General features: G+C 43.0%; 1 protein-coding gene across 1 annotated transcript in view; it reads left to right on the top strand.

Moving 5' to 3' along the window:
- The window catches only part of LOXL4 (lysyl oxidase like 4), a 124,085-nt gene extending 103,430 nt beyond the window's left edge, over positions 1-20,655 (top strand). The window contains exons 12-15 of the mRNA XM_075352238.1: positions 3,020-3,135; positions 4,517-4,653; positions 15,251-15,362; positions 19,108-20,655. Coding sequence (XP_075208353.1) covers positions 3,020-3,135; positions 4,517-4,653; positions 15,251-15,362; positions 19,108-19,178 — 436 coding nt within the window. The 3' untranslated portion in view covers positions 19,179-20,655. The remainder of the gene's footprint in view (positions 1-3,019; positions 3,136-4,516; positions 4,654-15,250; positions 15,363-19,107) is intronic.
- Positions 20,656-20,895: the final 240 nt, after the last annotated feature.

Raw genomic sequence — 20,895 nt, 5'->3', positions numbered from 1 at the left:
GTAACTAGTGATGAGCGGGCACTACCATGCTCGGGTGCTCAGTACTCGTAACTAGTGATGAGCGGGCACTACCATGCTCAGGTGCTCAGTACTCGTAACTAGTGATGAGCGGGCACTACCATGCTCGGGTGCTCAGTACTAGTAACTAGTGATGAGTGAGCACTACCATGCTCGGGTTCTCAGTACTAGTAACTAGTGATGAGCGGGCACTACCATGCTCGGGTGCTCAGTACTCGAAACTAGTGATGAGCGGGCACTACCATGCTCAGGTGCTCAGTACTCATAACTAATGATGAGTGAGCACTACCATGCTCGGGTGCTCAGTACTCGTAACTAGTGATGAGCGGACACTACCATGCTCGTGTGCTCAGTACTCGTAACTAGTGATGAGCGGGCACTCCCATGCTCGGGTGCTCAGTACTCGTAACTAGTGATGAGCAGGCACTACCATGCTCAGGTGCTCAGTACTAGTAACTAGTGATGAGTGAGCACTACCATGCTCAGGTGCTCAGTACTCGTAACTAGTGATGAGCGGACACTACCATGCTCGTGTGCTCAGTACTCGTAACTAGTGATGAGCGGGCACTCCCATGCTCGGGTGCTCAGTACTCGTAACTAGTGATGAGCGGGCACTACCATGCTCGGGTGCTCAGTACTCGTAACTAGTGATGAGCGAGCACTACCATGTTCGGGTGCTCGGCACTCGTAATGAGCAGTTGGATGCTTGAATGGGCACGACTTCAGTATTAAGTACAATGGAAGTCAATGGGTAACTTGGGCATTTTTCTGTAAGATTTCCCCGAAAAATGCTCAAGTTCCCTATTTACTTCCATTATATTGGGTACTCAAGTCGCACCCATTCGAGCATCAAACTGCTCTGTTATGATCCGGAACCATGGAAGATCACAATAGATCATTGGCAAAAAAGGTGACAAGAGCATTGGCAACTAATCTGGCCGCCATCCCCTTACACTAGAAGTAGCTGAGGGGTGAACTAACATCCTATGCACCGCGAACCCAGCCGGAGAACTAGCTATCCTAAAGGAAGGAAAGATGAATAACTCTGTGCCTCAGAAATAGACCGCAAAGGTATAGCAAGCCCCCCACATTCAAAGACTACGGTGATATAGGAAAACACAATACACAGATGGATCTTAGGATTAGCAAAGGTGAGGCCCCATTGACTAAATTGGAAAGGGGCTGATGGTGGCCAGAGAAAAACCCTACAAAAATCCAAATACCTCCTCAGATCGCACAATCTGAACTCCGTCCTATATCAGGTGCTCTTGTCATACCAATGAACAGAAAACAGGAACAATTACAAATTCAAGAAGCAACAAACACATGAACTTATAGGAGCAAAACTCTAAAAATAGCTGCAGGGAGCTTCCCAGCTAAGCAACTGAGAGGGAAGATCCCTGCATGCAAATGAACTGACAATGACCACAGTAAATGACAAACCCAGATAAGAACAAAAAGAACAAAACAACATAAGAAAGAAAAAAAGCACTTATCTGGGGTAGATGTGGTCTGGAGCAAGATGAGAAGGCTGGTAAACTAAAGAACAAATAACAACCGGCTCAGCCTGCTAGCAGACCAAGGTTTAAATAAGCAGAGAGTAAGCAATGGAAACGCCCATTGCTCCAGCACACCTGGTCTCTGACCAAACCACTCCTGGCCACAAGAGGGAGCCTCACAGCAGCTAAAGCATAACTGACACTCACAACACTGCTCATTATGAGTGCCGAGCACTCAAGCATGGTAGTGCTCACTCATCACTAGTTAGCAATGTTGTGAGGAGACATGAGTCCTTAGCAACCCATTTTTTTGTGTTTCCAGGAAATGTCAGTCCATAGCAACCAGTTTGTCTCATGTTTTCTGAAGGGAAATAAGTCCATAGAAACCAGTTTGTTTCATCTGTTTCCAGAAGAAGATAGTTCTCAGCAAAAGTTGGCTTCATATGTTGCCACAAGCAACAAGTCCATAGCAACCAGTTTGTTGTGTATGTTTCCAGGGGAAGTGAGCCCATAGCAACCAGTTTGTTTCTTATGTTTCCAATGAGAATTGAGTCAATAGCAAACGTTGGTGTCATATGTTGACAGGAGAAACAAGTCCATAGCAACCAGTTTGTTTAATGTTTCCAGGAGATGTAAGTCCATAGCAACCAGGTTTTCTAATATGTTGTGAGGAGACATGAGTCCATAGTAACCAGTTGTTTTGTGTATTTCTAGGAAATGTGAGTCCACAGCAACCAGTTTGTTGTCACATATTTTGTGAAGGGAAATGAGTCCATAAATACCAGTTTGTTTCATATGTTTCAAGGAGAAGTGAGTCCATAGCAACAATTTTTTTTTCTCCTATGTTGTGTGAAGAAACAAGTCCTTCTCAAGCTGGTGTTCTAATATGTTTCCAGGGAACGTTGGTCCATAGCAACCAGTTTGTCTTATATTTGCCAAGGGAAACACATCAGTTACACCCGGTCTGTACCTTATTTGCAAAGATGAGACTATCCTTTAAGCCTTAAATGCTACTGAACTGAGGATAGAGTCTGTCCCATTCTCTTCCATATAAATCCGTTTTTTTCTAGTTACACTTGTCGGTGGAGGACATGTCTCATACCCTTTTTCCATGTAGTGTTTTAGGTTGAATGATGTATATAATATGTGTTTACTTTGCTGCATGCTTTGTGATTTCCTTCTGCCCATTCCACACCATATTACCAGATATTGTCAAATCTGGAATTTTCCTCCTCTCATATTCGCTATTTTTATTCCCCATAAATCAGGAGCCGCACGATTACACATCCCTCGCGTCTGTACAATGCACACATGCTGGGAGATATTTTAGAGCTCAGGGTGGGTGGATTCTCTTTATATTCCCTGGTCCTGAACGTCTCTGTACATAGACTCCGAGCACAGGATCTGCAACACCCAGTAATTAGCGTAACCGATGCTCTGCTGTATGTGCTATTCCTGCCACCATAGAGCGGCACACATGACTGTCACATCTTTTCCTATAGGCATTATCACAGTATCGAAGTTTTCACCTACTACGACCTCCTGACATTGAATGGGTCCAAAGTTGCTGAAGGACATAAAGCTAGTTTCTGCTTAGAAGACACCAACTGTGGAAAAGGTATGTACAGAAACATACGCCATAGCGCATCATATAGGTCAGCTTCATATATTCTACCAGATCCAAACTCAAACCCTTGACCCAAAGGTTACTACTGATGAAAGTTCAGTTTACTTTACAATAGCCTTCCTTTAGGATCTGGATGGGAGGAAACAAAAGCACAATATATGGTCAGATATGTGGGGTACGCTGGTGCGATCTCGAACGCACATCCAGCTGAAGCAGGGACTGGCGGGCCCTGTCATGGTTGCGATCCCTGTGACCGCGATTTTTCCGCCCCTGACTGTAAGCTTTAACACTAGAACTACTGGACTCGTGACACCTATATAGAAATACATAGTGCAAAGTAGTCAAAATGACTACCTCAGTAGTTCTAGTGTTAAAGCTGAACCAGCATTGTGTTTCATGTAGGAAAAGCTTAGTTTACCACTACATTATAGGAGCTCTAAGAATATATTAGGGTATAGTTAATATGAAGCTTGTTGACCGTTTCCAATAACAAAGAAGGGCAGTGAGCCCCATAGGGGTGAATGGACCCCATGACGATCGGGAGGGTGCAAGGTTAGGAAGGGGTTAATTGGACCTTTCATCGAAGTGCCAGTGCATTGTTGACCATAACCTTCCCTTACCATAGAACAAGCCTGATAGATATTCATGCTCTCCGCCATATGACTTCTCAGCTGGAGCGGCAAGTTCATCTCTTCCCCTTTAAAAATGTAAATGATTAGAAATAGGAATAATCCTTAGGGAAGGACAGTGCCCTATCCATATAGTGAGCAGCAAACAGACTGGAGATCACGTTATTATTGTAGGTTTGGCGGTAGAAATCCACATTGATCACTTGTGATCGCCAGGGAAAAGCTGTGGTTAGCTACACGTTTCCCCTGCAGTGGCCACTGGAGGAGAAATGCGGTATTGCACGCAGCCAATTCACATATATGCAGTTGTAATAAATTAAGTCCTCCAGAATAGAAACTACGGTATTAGAAGTGCTAAGTTCTAATAGTTAGGCACTCACAATTTTTATGAGTTGGGTAAAAAGCTTATTTTTGTGTTTTGTATTGTTCTTTTTTATTATTATTTTTATCCACTGTGCTCTCATAATTGTTATGAAGTATAGAAAACGTCTATAGCAACCTTCCAGGGTCTATATAAATATGGCTCTCTCAGCATTTTCACTTGTACTTTATACTTTATACTTTTAACTCACCTTTTGTTATTTTGTGATGATAATTTTATACATAAGCGCCTGTAAACTGGAATACGTTTCTTTCTCCCTTTCATCTCCTCTACTAATTGATACTCGTCAGGGTCGGGAATAGTAGAACGCTAAGCTGCATGTCTCAGATAGTGTGAATATAACGCTGCCTTTAATATACAGGAATACAGAAGAGGTATGAATGCGCCAACTTCGGTGAACAAGGAATAACCGTGGGTTGTTGGGATACCTATCGGCACGACATTGACTGCCAGTGGGTGGATATCACAGATGTCCGCGCTGGGGACTATATATTTCAGGTGAGAGGGTCTTGCATATTAAAGGAATATGTCGCCAGGTTTTTGCTCCCCCATCTGAGAGCAGGATAATGTAGAGACAGAGACCCTGATTCCAGCGATGTGTCACTTACTGAGCTGTGTGCTGTAATTTTGATAAAATCAATGTTTTCTCTGCTGCAGATTTAGCAGTTATACAGAGCTTATAGACAGAGCCAAGTAGTCCTGTAATGATAACCTACTGCTGATTAAACAGTGATTTTATCAAAACTACACTAAGCAGCCCAGTAAGTGACACATCACTGGAATCAGGATCTCTGTCCCTATGTTACGCTGCTCTCAGATTAGGTGGCAAAAACCTGGTGACAGATTCCCTTTAAGGATGAAGGGGTTAATCTTTTTCTACATTTTTACAGCTTTCTTCCAGCCTTACAGTTTGTCCTTAAAGGATATGGTTCATGGGCATTGTTGGGTTCTTTTTTTCTTTACAAGGTCAAGGTAAATTTCAATAAAAAGCTGCCAGGGATCATCTGTGTTAGGGTTATTCTTAACAGGTTCAGTATTTAGGGGGTTGAATACTTTTGCAAGACACTGTATAATTTAAATCTGTTGGGGACAATCTGTATTAGGGTCATTTCTTAATAGGTTCAGTATTTAGAGGGTTCAATACTTTTGCAAGACACTGTATAATTTAAATCTGTTGGGGACAATCTGTATTAGGGTCATTTCTTAATAGGTTCAGTATTTAGAGGGTTCAATACTTTTGCAAGGCACTGTATAATTTAAATCTGTTCCGGACAATCTGTAGTAGGGTCATTTTTTTAAAAAGTTCAGTATTTAGGGGGTTGAATACTTTTGAAAGGCACTGTATAATGTAAATCTGTTGGGGACAATCTGTATTAGGGTCATTTCTTAATAGGTTCAATATTTAGGGGGTTGCATACTTTTGAAAGGCACTGTATAATGTAAATCTGTTGGGGACAATCTGTATTAGGGTCATTTCTTAATAGGTTCAAAATTTAGGGGGTTGCATACTTTTGAAAGGCACTGAATAATGTAAATCTGTTGGGGACAATCTGTATTGGGGTCATTTCTTAAAAGGTTCAGTATTTAGGGAGTTGAATACTTCTGTAAGGCACGGTATTTAGGGGGTTGAATACTTTTTCAAGGCACTATAATTTTTGCATGTTCATGAGGTCTGACCTTGAGATTGGTTGATCTACTTTTCGTCGGCACTTGCTTCTATCCGTGGGGCTCATTATGCATATGTCTTAGCGATGAGAAGCGAAGCATAAAATTTGGATCCTGTGAATGTGACAGATACTTTGTTTCATGTTCACGTCTTTTCTATTTAAAGTTACAGGCTGTTTGTAATATCCTGGAATGAGACGACTCCACTGACATATCGCGGGTTACTTAATATGCAGGAATATGCGTGCAGCCGCCTGTTTGTGTCAGTCATTACCGTGACAGGTCCTGTACAGAACGTAGCATGCTTTGTTTGCTGACGAGCGATTGTAGGGGCTCCCGGCCAAGATATTGTGACTGCAGATAGTTTAAGGTCTTTATGATTCCGAAATAGAAGGAAGCGGACTGTAAATTATCGGTTTAGGGTGTAAGCATGGCAGGATGGTCGGGGGCTATGCCAGTAATATGCAATGAATGGATAATACTGCACATTTCCTCCTTACTAAAAAGATCCCAGATCACAAGCTTTGAAATAAACTGGATACTCCATAAGGAGATGTTTACGCTATATGTACCGTGTTTCCCTGAAAATAAGCCCTAACGTGATTTTACTGGATTTTTGGAGTTTGCTTGAAATATATGCCCTACTCCAAAAATAAGCCCTAGTTAATGTCAGGGCCGGCTTTAGGGGGAGTCAAACTGTTCAATTTATCAGGGTCCCCACTCTCTTACAGACCCCAGCAGTTGTATTCCGAGGCTAAGATTGTTTAAAGACCTTTGATGACTTCACAGTCATGTGACCAAAGGTCTCTTAATGGTGTCTAAAAGAACTGAACCGAAGAAAGGCTGGTATGCAGGACAGGAAGGAAGGAAGGCTGGAATGCAGGACAGGAAGGAAGGAAGGCTGGAATGCAGGACAGGAAGGAAGGAAGGCTGGAATGCAGGACAGGAAGGAAGGAAGGCTGGAATGCAGGACAGGAAGGAAGGAAGGCTGGAATGCAGGACAGGAAGGAAGGAAGGCTGGAATGCAGGACAGGAAGGAAGGAAGGCTGGAATGCAGGACAGGAAGGAAGGAGGGAAGGCTGGAATGCAGGACAGGAGGGAAGGAGGGAAAGCTGGAATGCAGGACAGGAAGGAAGGAAGGCTGGAATGCAGGGAAGGCTGGAATGCAGGACATGAAGGAAGGAAGGCTGGAATGCAGGACAGGAGGGAAGGAGGGAAAGCTGGAATGCAGGACAGGAAGGAAGGAAGGAAGGCTGGAATGCAGGGAAGGCTGGAATGCAGGACAGGAAGGAAGGAAGGCTGGAATGCAGGACAGGAGGGAAGGAGGGAAAGCTGGAATGCAGGACAGGAAGGAAGGAAGGAAGGCTGGAATGCAGGGAAGGCTGGAATGCAGGACAGGAAGGAAGGAAGGCTGGAATGCAGGACAGGAAGGAAGGAGGGAAGGCTGGAATGCAGGACAGGAAGGAAGGAGGGAAGGCTGGAATGCAGGACAGGAAGGAAGGAGGGAAGGCTGGAATGCAGGACAGGAAGGAAGGAGGGAAGGCTGGAATGCAGGACAGGAAGGAAGGCTGGAATGCAGGACAGGAAGGAAGGAAGGCTGGAATGCAGGACAGGAAGGAAGGAGGGAAGGCTGGAATGCAGGACAGGAAAAAAGGAAGGCTGGAATACAGGACAGGAAGGATGGAGGGAAGGCTGGAATGCAGGACAGGAAGGAAGGAGGGAAGGCTGGAATGCAGGACAGGAAGGAAGGAGGGAAGACTGGAATGCAGGACAGGAAGGAAGGAAGGAAGGCTGGAATGCAGGACAGGAAGGAAGGAAGGCTGGAATGCAGGACAGGAAGGAAGGAAGGCTGGAATGCAGGACAGGAAAGAAGGAAGGCTGGAATGCAGGACAGGAAGGAAGGAAGGCTGGAATGCAGGACAGGAAGGAAGGAAGGCTGGAATGCAGGACAGGAAGGAAGGAAGGCTGGTATGCAGGACAGGAAGGAAGGAAGGCTGGAATGCAGCACAGGAAGGAAGGAAGGAAGGCTGGAATGCAGGACAGGAAGGAAGGAAGGCTGGAATGCAGCACAGGAAGGAAGGAAGGAAGGCTGGAATGCAGGACAGGAAGGAAGGAAGGAAGAGGGAAGGCTGGAATGCAGGACAGGAAGGAAGGAAGGCTGGAATGCAGGACAGGAAGGAAGGAAGGCTGGAATGCAGGACAGGAAGGAAGGAAGGCTGGAATGCAGGACAGGAAGGAAGGAAGGCTGGAATGCAGGACAGGAAGGAAGGAAGGAAGGCTGGAATGCAGGACAAGAAGGAAGGAAGGCTGGAATGCAGGAATGCAGGACAGGAAGGAAGGAGGAAAGGCTGGAATGCAGGACAGGAAGGAAGGAGGAAAGGCTGGAATGCAGGACAGGAAGGAAGGAAGGAGGAAAGGCTGGAATGCAGGACAGGAAGGAAGGAAGGAAAGAAGGAAAGGCTGGTATGCAGGACTGGGAAGGAAGGAGGAAAGGCTGGAATGCAGGACAGGATGGAAGGAAGGAAGGAAAGGCTGGTATGCAGGACAGGGAAGGAAGGAAGGAAGGAAAGAAGGAAAGGCTGGTATGCAGGACTGGGAAGGAAGGAGGAAAGGCTGGAATGCAGGACAGGAAGGAAGGAAGGAAGGCTGGAATGCAGGACAGGAAGGAAGGAAGGAAGGCTGGAATGCAGGACAGGAAGGAAGGCTGGTATGCAGGACAGGAAGGAAGGAAGGCTGGAATGCAGCACAGGAAGGAAGGAAGGAAGGCTGGAATGCAGGACAGGAAGGAAGGAAGAGGGAAGGCTGGAATGCAGGACAGGAAGGAAGGAAGGCTGGAATGCAGGACAGGAAGGAAGAAAGGCTGGAATGCAGGACAGGAAGGAAGGAAGGCTGGAATGCAGAACAAGAAGGAAGGAAGGCTGGAATGCAGGAATGCAGGACAGGAAGGAAGAAGGAAAGGCTGGTATGCAGGACAGGAAGGAAGGAGGAAAGGCTGGAATGCAGGACAGGAAGGAAGGAGGAAAGGCTGGAATGCAGGACAGGAAGGAAGGAGGAAAGGCTGGAATGCAGGACAGGAAGGAAGGAAGGAAAGGCTTGTATGCAGGACAGGAAGGAAGGAGGAAAGGCTGGTATGCAGGACAGGAAGGAAGGAGGAAAGGCTGGTATGCAGGACTGGGAAGGAAGGAAGGAGGAAAGGTTGGTATGCAGGACAGGACGGAAGGAAGGAAGATAGGAGGAAAAGCTGATATGCAGGACAGGAAGGAGGGAAGGAAGGAAAGGAAGGATGGAAGCTTGGTATTTAGGACTGGGAAGGAAGGAAGCAAAGGCTGGTATGCAGGACTGGGAAGGAAGGAAGGAAGGAAAGGAAGGATGGAAGCTTGGTATTTAGGACTGGGAAGGAAGGAAGAAAGGCTGGTATGCAGGACTGGGAAGGAAGGAAGGATGGAAGGTTGGTATTTAGGACTGGGAAGGAAGGAAGAAAGGCTGGTATGCAGGACTGGGAAGGAAGGATTGACTGACTGATTGACTGGGAGGGAAGGAAGGAAGGATGGATGGATTTAAATAAATGTGGATTGTTGTTCATGGGGAAAAAAAGACATCCCCTGAGAATAAGCTCTAGCCCATCTTTCGGAACAAAAAAATAATATAAGCCCCAGTCTTAATTTCGGAGAAACACAGTATCTATGATTAGTAACCCAGTGGTTGTGTTGGGTATTGAAGTTTGCTAGGGGTTTTCTAGTCTGTCACATTATTGTAACGATTTGCATCTTGAGACTTTCCACATTCTGAATAAGGAAAAGGTGGACACGTCTATAGGTAAAATTTCGAGCCCATTAGACTGAGAAAGATTATGAGAGAAGACTGATGAGAATCCAGGAGAGACATTGAGGTTCATCACAGCTTCCATCAGCTCTCAATAACACAGCCTGGATTTGGTCACCGATCATTTGATCATCAGAAATAAGGAGCAGATGGGTCTAATTGGGCTAAATATGGAGCCCTTATAATATTCGGGTGATTGAGACTTCATCGAATGAGCAAAATGTGCACTAGTTGCTTTGATTTTCCACATTAAACCACCATGTTATGTCTTTGCTCCTTTGCTTCCGCCCCCAGCATTACATATATGCTTTTATTTAAAAACTTTCTCAAAAGCCACATACTTATAAGCCAGCGCATGCAGTGGGTCATCCGGGCGCTCCGTTGCAGTGATTGTGCCATTTGTGTCGTGATTCTAGTAAATTGTGTTCACTCCGATTTGTAAAGTGGAGGATCTTCTTTACTCAAGGAAAATAGATAGGTGTGATAAAAAAAATCCACAAGGACACATGAATTTGGCGACACAGTGCGGAGTTACATCTTCTCCCAGATCTTCATCTGCAAGAGACGCTAGAATGAAATGGAGAAACACTGTGCAAAGTATACATATATACAATCACTGACTACAGCAGTACAATATCCCATGGTACCCACCCAATTACACACTCTGGTCGCAGCACGGTCAGCACTGCTGGCCACAAAAAAAACAAAAAGCTGACCGTCCCCTCCGAACAGAATAAAGAAAGTGTGAATAGGTGCAAGCTGCTGTGACTGCATACTGTACAAACCAAAGAATATAGCCGCCTCTGTGAGCACCAAAATATGAGCAAACATCAAATATATGAAATGTAAACTGCATTTTATAGAATATATTTATGAAATGAAGGCACAAATTGACCAATTCACATGTGCCCAACAGCCACAACAAGGCGTACCTTATAGCCGTATGATCAGAAGTGATTGACTCTACAGATGATTAAACCATTCTCACGGTTTTTAATTAGTGCTGGATCCTACATGTCTTGTATACAGTACAGATCAAAAGTTTGGACACACCTTCTCATCTCTAGAACAACTGTTAAGAGGAGACTTTGTGCAGCAGGCCTTCATGGTAAAATAGCTGCTAGGAAACCACTGCTAAGGACAGGCAACAATCAGAAGAGACTTGTTTGGGCTAAAGAACACAAGGAATGGACATTAGACCAGTGGAAATCTGTGCTTTGGTCTGATGAGTCCAAATTCGAGATCTTTGGATCCAACCACCGTGTCTTTGTAGAAAAGGTGAACGGATGGACTCTACATGTCTGGTTCCCACCGTGAAGCATGGAGGACTCGATGTGATGGTGTGGGGGTGCTTTGCTGGTGACACTGTTGGGTATTTATTTAAAATTGAAGGCATACTGAACCAGCATGGCTACCACAGCATCTTGCAGCGGCGTGCTATTCCATCCGGTTTGCGTTTAGTTGGACCATCATTTATTTTTCAATAGGACAATGGCCCCAAACACACCTCTAGGCTGTGTAAGGGCTATTTGACTAAGAAGGAGAGTGATGGGGTGCTACGCCAGATGACCTGGTCTCCACAGTCACCAGACCTGAACCGAGTCGAGATGGTTTGGGGTGAGCTGGACCGCAGAGTGAAGGCAAGACTGTTAGAAGACCATTTCCGGTGACTACCTCTTGAAGCTCATCAAGAGAATGCCAAGAGTGTGCAAAGCAGTAATCAAAGCAAAAGGTGGCTACTTTGAAGAAGCTAGAATACAAGTCATATTTTCAGCTGTTTCACACTTTTTTTAAGTATTTCATTCCACATGTTTTAATTCATAGTTTTGATGCCTTCAATGTGAATCTACAATTTTCAGAGTCCTGAAAACTCTTTGAATGAGAAGGTGCGTCCAAACTTTTGGTCTGTACTGTATTTCTAGGTTTTTAGCTTGGGAGAAGCATGTCTGATATATATTAGGTTTAGGGTCCCATCAAAGAAACATGCACCTTGTCATGGCTGATGGGCTCTTGTGAATTTGGCAATTTGTTCTCCAAGTACCTTCATTTTAGTAGTGTAGTCTATATAACAGTAATACAGTTTTACATGTCACATATTCAATGATTCCACTTATCTTAGCACTTGCTTGCTTTATTCTCTTGTATACGGTGTCTTGGTGTCTTCCTCCTATATTACTTTGCATCCACCATGCCTTCTTGTTACTTCTCTCTGCTACTATGGATACTTCCTCATTACCACAATCTCTGGTTATTCCCCCTTTTTACTTTGGCATCTTTAGCGCCATTTTTTTTCCCCTTGTGATGCTCCTCAATTTAGGTAACGTATCCCGTTATCATGTATATACTCCTTATCCTCTATTTATAATGTCTTAGTCCCATTATTTTATTTTCACCATTGTGTTTTCTACCTTCTTTCCTTGCAATTTATCGATTTTGTTTTGCCATTTTGTATACACACAACAATACGCCGGAGGCATACCTCATCCACATCCTCAGATAATTTTTGGACACATCTGTGACGACATGGACACCCAATGCCTAGCATGGGTTAAAGTTTCTTAAAATTCAGCCAGACTATTGTTCTTCTGTGTGTATAGATGGGGGATAAGCCCTCATTCTTTCTACAAGACTCTTGGAAGTTTTTGTTAACTCATGTTTGCTAAACCATTGTGTCTGCCAGGCCCCTCTGAGCATTCATTGTAATGGAGTTGTGTATTGCTAATCTAATGTAAATTACCTTAGTAGCCATTATCTAGTCTGTGACTTCCAGACTACATGTATACCCTCAGTCTTTCTGTAGACATCCTTTGGATGAACATTGTCTATGCAGCTTGAGATTCATCCAATGGGAGAGGCGATCTTGTCCAACCAATCGATGAGGACTCAGTGTATCTAAGTGGAAGGCTGTGGCTATAAAAGGGACTTCTTTAAGCCACCAGGTTGTTGTTGGATGCTGATGGATCCAGTCTAAGCTCTTTGGAGCTGACTAGAGGATCAGTATATCTTATGGCTTCAATCTAGGGTCTCCGGTTCCGGTTGGAGACCATATCCACAGTCTAGGGATTTCAACCCCGGCTGCCAGGATTGTACCATCATACCAGGACTACCTAAGGAGGACACTCAGGTTGGGACAGTTCAGTCACCTGTTACAGACTTTGCAGACCTCAGCCAGCTTCCTAAATCTGGCGTTATTCCAGTCACAGTGGGTGCCCGCCGAAAGCGGGGTGCTGCTGGATTGGAGTAAGTAGCCCTGGAACCTGTGAGGCATGGACATTCTAAATCCCTGGTGAGCCAGCGGAAGGGTGAGACTCTGTTGCCTGTTACATTTGTGTGTTTTGCTGGTTATGTGTTATGTGCCGTTAATTGTTTGGGGATCCAATAAAGTCTAATTATTGTGGTTTCCTCACCCTGTGTTGTCTGAGTAGTGTTACGCCCACGGTTAGGGAGGCCGGCGTTCAGTTGGGATGAGCCCTGAGCCACGCTGTCTTTATAAAGGCCGCGGGTTTTAGTGGACGAGAGCACCCTCTGAGCCCCGTGTCTCCACAACATCTGCTTATAATACCATACTGGAAAAAATAACTGTGGAACAGAGAAGCGAAATAGGGTCTTACCCAGTATGGAAATTGATAGTTATCAGATAAGGCACACTAAACTTTGCGGGTTGTGAAACAGTCACAACTCCTTAATAAACATGTAGAAGTGGTGATCAGCCGCAGCCCCGAGGAGTAAACATAGATACCCAAGGTAGAAGAAATCGGATTTAGTGCCGCGCTAAAATCACGGATTCCAAGATTAATTTGATTGCTTTATTGTTATACAGGTCAACGCGTTTCAGAGATATCTCCATCTCCTTCATCAGGAACAATGTTCCTTTGATGTCCTGATGAAGGAGATGGAGATATCTCTGAAACGCGTTGACCTGTATAAACAATAAAGGAATCAAATTAACCTTGGAATCCGTGATTTCAGTGTGGCACTAAACCAGATTTCTTCTACCTTGGATATCTACTATACCACCATAAAGTTTAACTGGGATTTTAGTAGTATTTGGCATTTTTCCATTTCTCATGGACATTATGTCACGGGTGGGTGACAGTCATGTGGTTTCTGACAATAGAAGGTCACAGCGTTTGACTGAATGCTCCCTGATTTTCTATTGTTCCTGCTGTTATTATTCATTGTACTAGGTAGCTTTCCAGCTGGATTTTCATCTATTTCCCTTTAGGACCCAGCGGAGCTCTCCTTCCATCCAGCTGCTGATTTTCAGTATTCCCTTTGTGTGTAAATACTCCCACTTTCCCTCATTTTGTGCAGGTGATATTATTTAGTTAATTCAAGCTTTGGATGCAAGCAGGCGTCTTGCTCTCATCTGTAGTATTGTTGCTGACACTTTGTTGAACTTCTTCCTGAGTCATCTGTGGATAAGTAGTTCATGCACTTTCTCCCTTTGTGTCCTCCTTGTGTCTTCTCTAGTGTATAGTGAGGTTGATGAAGAGCTCATCCCACCTGTTCCCTATTTAGGGTCCAGCACTTGGGATACCTAGGGTCAGGTATCCAGCTCAGCACATAGGTGTGAAACTTATCTAGGATGGTGAGGGACCCCAGGGACCAGCAGTAGGTTTGGTCAGAGGTCACCATTACAATTCTATATATTTTTTTAAGGAGAAGTGAAAAAAAAACCTTCAACACATTCTGGAGGATGCAATCCCAGGGGGTAGGGGGAGCAGGATAGTCATACAATGTGCAATAACAAATAATGCTTCCCGCTAGGTACAGGGAAGTACCAAGCGAGCAGCAAAAAGGTAAAGGAAGGGGGAATATCTCCCCCTTCCTTTGCCTTTACCTGCTCGCTTGGTACTTCCCTGTACCTAGCGTCACACATTATTTGTGATTGCACATTGTATGACTTTCCTGCTCCCCCTACCCCCTGGGATTGCATCCTCCAGAATGTGTTGAAGGTTTTTTTTGCTTCTCCTTCAAAAATATATAGAATTGTACAGTAAAAAGTAAAGAATAGCGTGGTGGTGGTGGTGGCTTAGTTGGCACAAAGAGGTCCAGTATGAGCCATTATGGTACTGTGCTATGGATTTATGACAAACTGGTCAAAGAAATCCACTCAAATATAAGAAAACGAGCTGCGGGTGCAACAAAAAGTACAAAGATGTTCTCTAAAAAAGCTAGACTGTTTGTAAGAATGCATTCTGAGTACCCCGGGTGACGGTAAATCACCTTCTATTATAGAGACCAGAATTTTTTTTTATGTTACTTTGCAAGTTAGATGAAATAAATATGACCAAAACCCCTCTCTCCCCGGCCCGGTCTCCTGCGCCGCATTACTCTTCATAAATCTATAGTCATTACCCACAATGTCACCGGGGTAAAGATACAATTCATTGTGCAGCTGTTTGATATATAACGGGCCCATTAACAGAATACTGTATGTGCTGACCTTGGGTCTAAGGTTTACAGCCATATTAGCCTGTCCGATGCATCCAGCAGATTGGATGAATGGAATTCCTATCGAGTCTATTAGATTGCAGAATTTTATTTCTCATGTTGTAAAATGAATAATATTGAGCCGCGGACGCTTCTTCCTCATTATTTATAGGTCGTGTTGAACCCAAAATTTGAAGTAGCAGAATCAGATTTCAGAAATAACGTGATGAGATGTCGGTGCAAGTATGACGGCCATCGTATATGGATGCATGGGTGTCACACAGGTAAGGCTGATTGTGAACATTGGGCACAGGAGACACTTGGCTACACCTTTATTAGTTGTATTCTTAATCCGCTCTGGTCAAGGCTTATTCTTCTTGAAGGATTAGGCATCTCAACATGTCCAATCCTTCTTTCCTCAATTTGAATGTCATCCGAACAACTAGCACATATTAGGTGATCTACTTTACATATGATCTTAAGGTACCCTTCTTGAATGATTGCGCATAATGAAGTTCAACATGTCCAATCCTTCTTTCCTCAATTTGAATGTTATTTGAACAACCAGCACATATTAGGTGATCTACTTTACATATGATCTTAAGGTACCCTTCTTGAAGGATTGAGCATATTAAAGTTCAACATGTCCAATCCTTCGTTCCTCAATTTGAATATCATCCGAACAACTAGCACATATTTTATTGATCTACTTTGCATATGGTCTTAAAGGGAGCCTGTCACCAGATTTGGTGACTATAAGCTGCGGCCACCACTAGTGGGATCTTATATACAGTATGTTAGAATGCTGTATACTCGTATAAGAGCCCAGGCCGCTGTGTAGAATTTAAAAATGACTTTATAATACTCACCTAAACGGTCGGTACGCTGCAGATGGGTCAGATGGGTGTCTCCGTATTCAGGTATCGGCGCCTCCTCTTTAGGCCATCTTTGTCCTCCTTCTTCTGAAGCAAGGGTGCATGACGCATCCTAAGTCATGCTCATGCTGTGGCATTGAGGTCCCGCGCAGGCGCACTATAATACTTTGATCTGCCCTGCTCAGGACCTCAATACCGGTGTGTGTACATGACGTAGGATGCGTCATGCACCCTGGCTTCAGAAGAAAGAGGACAAAGATGGCCGAAAGAGGATACACCGCACCAGGAGAACGGAGACACCCATCTGCACTGTACCAACCGTTTAGGTGAGTATTATAATGTGATTTTTACGTTCTACACAGTGGCCTGGGCTCTTATATACAGCATTCTAACATACTGTATATAAGAGCTCACTGGTGGTGGCCACAGCTTATAGTCGCCAAATCTGGTGACGGGTTCCCTTTAAGGTATCCTTCTTGAGGGATTGGGCATATTAATGTTCAACATGTTCAATCCTGTTTTCCTCAATTTGAATGTTATCCAACCAAGTAGCACATATTATGTGATCTACTTTGCGTATGATCTTAAGTTATCCTTCTTAAAGGATTGGGCATATAGAAGTTGAACATGCCCAATCCTTTTTTCCTCAATTTGAATGTCATCCAAACACATAGTACATATTAAGTGATCAACTTTACGTATGATCTTGAAGAATTGGGCATATTGAAGTTCAATATGCCCAATCCTTCTTTCCTCAATTTGAATGTCATCCGAACAACTAGCACATATTATGTGATCTACTTTGCGCATGATCTTAAGGTATCCTTCTTTATGGATTGGGCACATAGAAGTTGAACATGCCCTATCCTATTTTCCTCAATTTGAATGTCATTCAAACTAGCACCTATTACGTGATCTACTTTGTGTATGATATTAAGTTATCCTTCTTAAAGGATTGGGCATATAGAAGTTGAACATGCCCAATCCTTTTTTCCTCAATTTGAATGACATCTGAATAACTGGCACTTGTTATTTGATCTACATTGCATATGCTCTTAAGTTATACTTCTTGAAAGATTGGGCATATTCACGTTCAACATGCCCAATCCTTTTTTTTTTCTTTTTTTCGTCCATTGTTATTTGAACAACTAACACTACACATATACAGTAATCTAGTTTGTGTATGATCTTCAGCACCATCTGTAGAGGTAACAGTATTAGGCTTAAGAAAGGCCAGATACGGCCGAAACATTGTTTTGTCTCCTCACTGTTATGACTTGTTTTAATATTATGGCATAAAGATCACGTTTTTATAAGGATCACGCTTGGTGCCTCGGATTTTCTGGATTTATACTATCTGTGGAGGTGTCCATTTAGATATGGACCAGGGATTAAACCCCCACTTAATGCACCAGACTTGATAATTTATTAATAAAGTATGGTGCAAATTACATATTTTCTTAGACATATTAGGTGGTCGGCCAGTCCTACCGAAATGGGTGAGTCAACCGCTGTCTAACATTTATGGACACTTTTACATGGAAGTGAGCAATACAGCAATGTTAAAAAATAGACCCCTTTAAGCAGCTGCTTGACACCGGCACATTCCTAATCACCTGCACGCCAAATTTTTGCTATGCCCATCTCATATTAATGACTTGTATATACTTGGTAAAATTGGATAGCGCATCTCTGAGAAGCTTATCACCACCTGTTAAAATAAGGCCAATCATTAATAGGTCCCGTCTCTTTAGGAGCCCCACAGCACCTGTATGTGCTATTGTCCTTCACCCTACAAAGTGTGTCTACTGCCCAAGCAGTATATTACCCACATGATCATTATGTAGAGCATATAGACACACCCCCAAGGATCCTGTTAGACACGCCCTAGAGGATCCTGTGAGACACACCCTCTTACTAAATACTAGGAAAAACTCATATCTATGAAACCATATGGCATATTAAAAAAAATTAATATTTGGGGGTCACAGAAGTAACGTTAGAGCAAAAAATGGACACTTTTGATGTGATGACAGGTCTTTAAAAAGTTTATTACATAAAGGGCAGCACGGTGGCTCAGTGGTTAGCACTGCAGTCTTGCAGCGCTGGGGTCCTGGGTTCAAATCCCACCAAGGACACCATCTGCAAGGAGTTTGTATGTTCTCCCCGTGTTTGCGTGGGTTTCCTCCGGGTTCTCCAGTTTCCTCCCACACTCATAAGACATACAGATAGGGACTCTAGATTGTGAGCACCAATGGGGACAGTGTTGCCAATGTATGTAAAGTGCTGTGTAATTAACAGCGCTATATAAATGAATAAATATTATTATTATATACATATTACTGCCCAAGCAGTATATTACCCACATAATTATGTAGAGCAGCCTATAGACACGCCCCCGAGGATCCTGTGACACACCCTCTTACTAAATACTATAAAAAAAAACCCTCATATCTATGAAATCATATGGCATATTAAATAAATTGAATATTTGGGGGCCACAGAAGTAACGTAAGAGCAGAAAATGTACACTTTTGATGTGATGACAGGTCTTTAAAAAGTTTATTACATAAAGGGCAGCACGGTGGCTCAGTGGTCTTGCAGCGCTGGGGTCCTGGGTTCATATCCCACCAAGGACCCCATCTGCAAGGAGTTTGTATGTTCTCCCCGTGTTTGCGTGGGTTTCCTCTGGGTTCTCCGGTTTTCTCCCACACTCATAAGACATACAGATAGGGACTCTAGATTGTGAGTCCCAATGGGGACAGTGTTGCTGATGTATGTAAAGCGCTGTAGAATTAATATCGCTATATAAATGAATAAATATTATTATTATTATATATTACTGCCCAAGCAGTATATTACCCACATGATAATTATGTAGAGCAGCCTATAGACACACCCCTGAGGAGCCTGTTAGCCACGCCCTAGAGGATCATGTGAGACACACCCTCTTACTAAATACTATAAAAAAAAACCTCATATCTATGAAACCATATGGCATATTAAAAAAAATTGAATATTTGGGGGCCACAGAAGTAACGTAAGAGCAGAAAATGTACTCTTTTGATGTGATGACAGGTCTTTAAAAAATGTATTACATAAATTATATAAACCTCTTAAAGCACACCACCGGTTTCTTTTTTTCTCCCGTCAGGTGATGCCTACAGTACAGACCTGGAAGAAGAATTTGAGAACCAGCAAAGACTCACAAACAATCTTGTGTAGATGCATCCGATGTGGAAGAAAAACATCCTAAATCGATAATTACATTTTGATATAAGAGATTGAACCCAAAAACGTTCCCATCTAAAATACAGGGGGCAGGTCAGGTCTCTCCACATCATATAAGGGCCCTTAGAATTTGCCCCATGGCAATTAACAAGCAAGGCAACCGAGCTGGGGACAGGGATGGATCTAGAGGATCAGTCAAGTATTGCAGAATGCTCACAATAATTAATTTTTTTTTTTTTTTTAAAAAAAACATTTTGCAAAAAAAATTACCTTTGAAACTGAAGGATGACTGATTTTTCGCAATCAAAAATGTTCATTCCATACTGTTTGAGTATGTGTCAGCCGAATGTTTTATTACTTTACTTTTCAGGGCAGATTAAGTGAAACTCTACTCAGAATAGAACATTTTGGAAAATTCAGACTGCAAATTATGCATTATGCGACTTAAAGAATAGCATTTTTTTTTTTTTAATCCTTTTTATATATATATTTTTCTATTATTGCAATTAACTTTATTAGGGGACTTGTCTTCCTCCAAAAAATTAGATATAAGTAATTTCCAAAGCGCTCCTTTTCCCAGTTTGTTTTTCTGCCACATTGATATCACTTACAGCAAAGAATGGGAGCAATGAACATCGCCCGGGCCAAAAACTAGTACTCTAGCAGGATGCAGCTAAACCCCCGTTAAGTGGCGGCATCAAAGGTGCAGGAGCAAATCACACACTTCCAAAATATGCTAAATGGTAAAACTTCACACTGATGACTTGCATAGAGCGCTGTTCACACATGCAGATGCACAAACACAAGCCCGCAGCCTATTAGATGACGCCCATACAGGGACAGGACTCGAATATGCAAGGCCTAACAGAAAGGAGCCTGGCTGTATCATGTATAAAAAAATGAGGTTTTAGTTGGACTAGCTGCATTGATATCAGAACTGGAGTACAGATGATGGCAGTGACAGGTTCAGCGCAGTATTCGTGTGTCATTAACTCTGAGAAGAAGCTGCTGCAGGAAATTGTTCTGATAAGCACAACACTCGGAGAAGGAGAGAGGCGCACTGCTGACCCTTTCACCTTTCACTGCCATCATCTGTACTCCAAATATGTGTTGATATCAATACAGCTGAATAGACTGAGATCGTTTTTTCACATGAATAAAGACAAATCTCCTGATAAAGTGATTTGCAAAGTTTGATCATTTTACATTCTGGACAAAATTCTTAAAAATAAAAATAAGAGTTTACATTCTTTTTAAATAATCCAAAAGTGTAGTATTTATATATCCTGTATATCCAGTCTTTAGTGTTCAGACCAGATCATCGATGGTATCCTACATGGAGGTGACCAGTGCAACATTTTGTGATGATCGGAGTTTCTCCTAAAGGCGCAGTCCGCATTTGTCATAAAACCTGTAGACAATTCATCCAATTTCATCCAAACTATTTAATAAAATCTGCAGATGAAGACCATTACATAGACTATTTCACAAAGAATGAATCATGTTTCTAGAAAAAAAATAAATTATACAAAGTTATTACCATGATTGAGCGGCTTTTGTACTTGACAAATGATTACGGTACATATCTACGTCTGTATTGTAAGACATAAAAGCATCGAAGGAACAGTTTACTTAGGGGTTAACACACTATTGCAATGACGGAAGGATTTCTACAAATGAAGGGATCGTTGTAATTGCTTTTTTTCACTGC

This window comes from Anomaloglossus baeobatrachus, chromosome 5 (assembly GCF_048569485.1).
Source record: "Anomaloglossus baeobatrachus isolate aAnoBae1 chromosome 5, aAnoBae1.hap1, whole genome shotgun sequence".
Taxonomy (NCBI): domain Eukaryota; kingdom Metazoa; phylum Chordata; class Amphibia; order Anura; family Aromobatidae; genus Anomaloglossus; species Anomaloglossus baeobatrachus.
The sequence above is the reverse complement of the archived record's forward strand: the minus strand, read 5'-3'. Positions and strand labels throughout refer to the sequence as shown.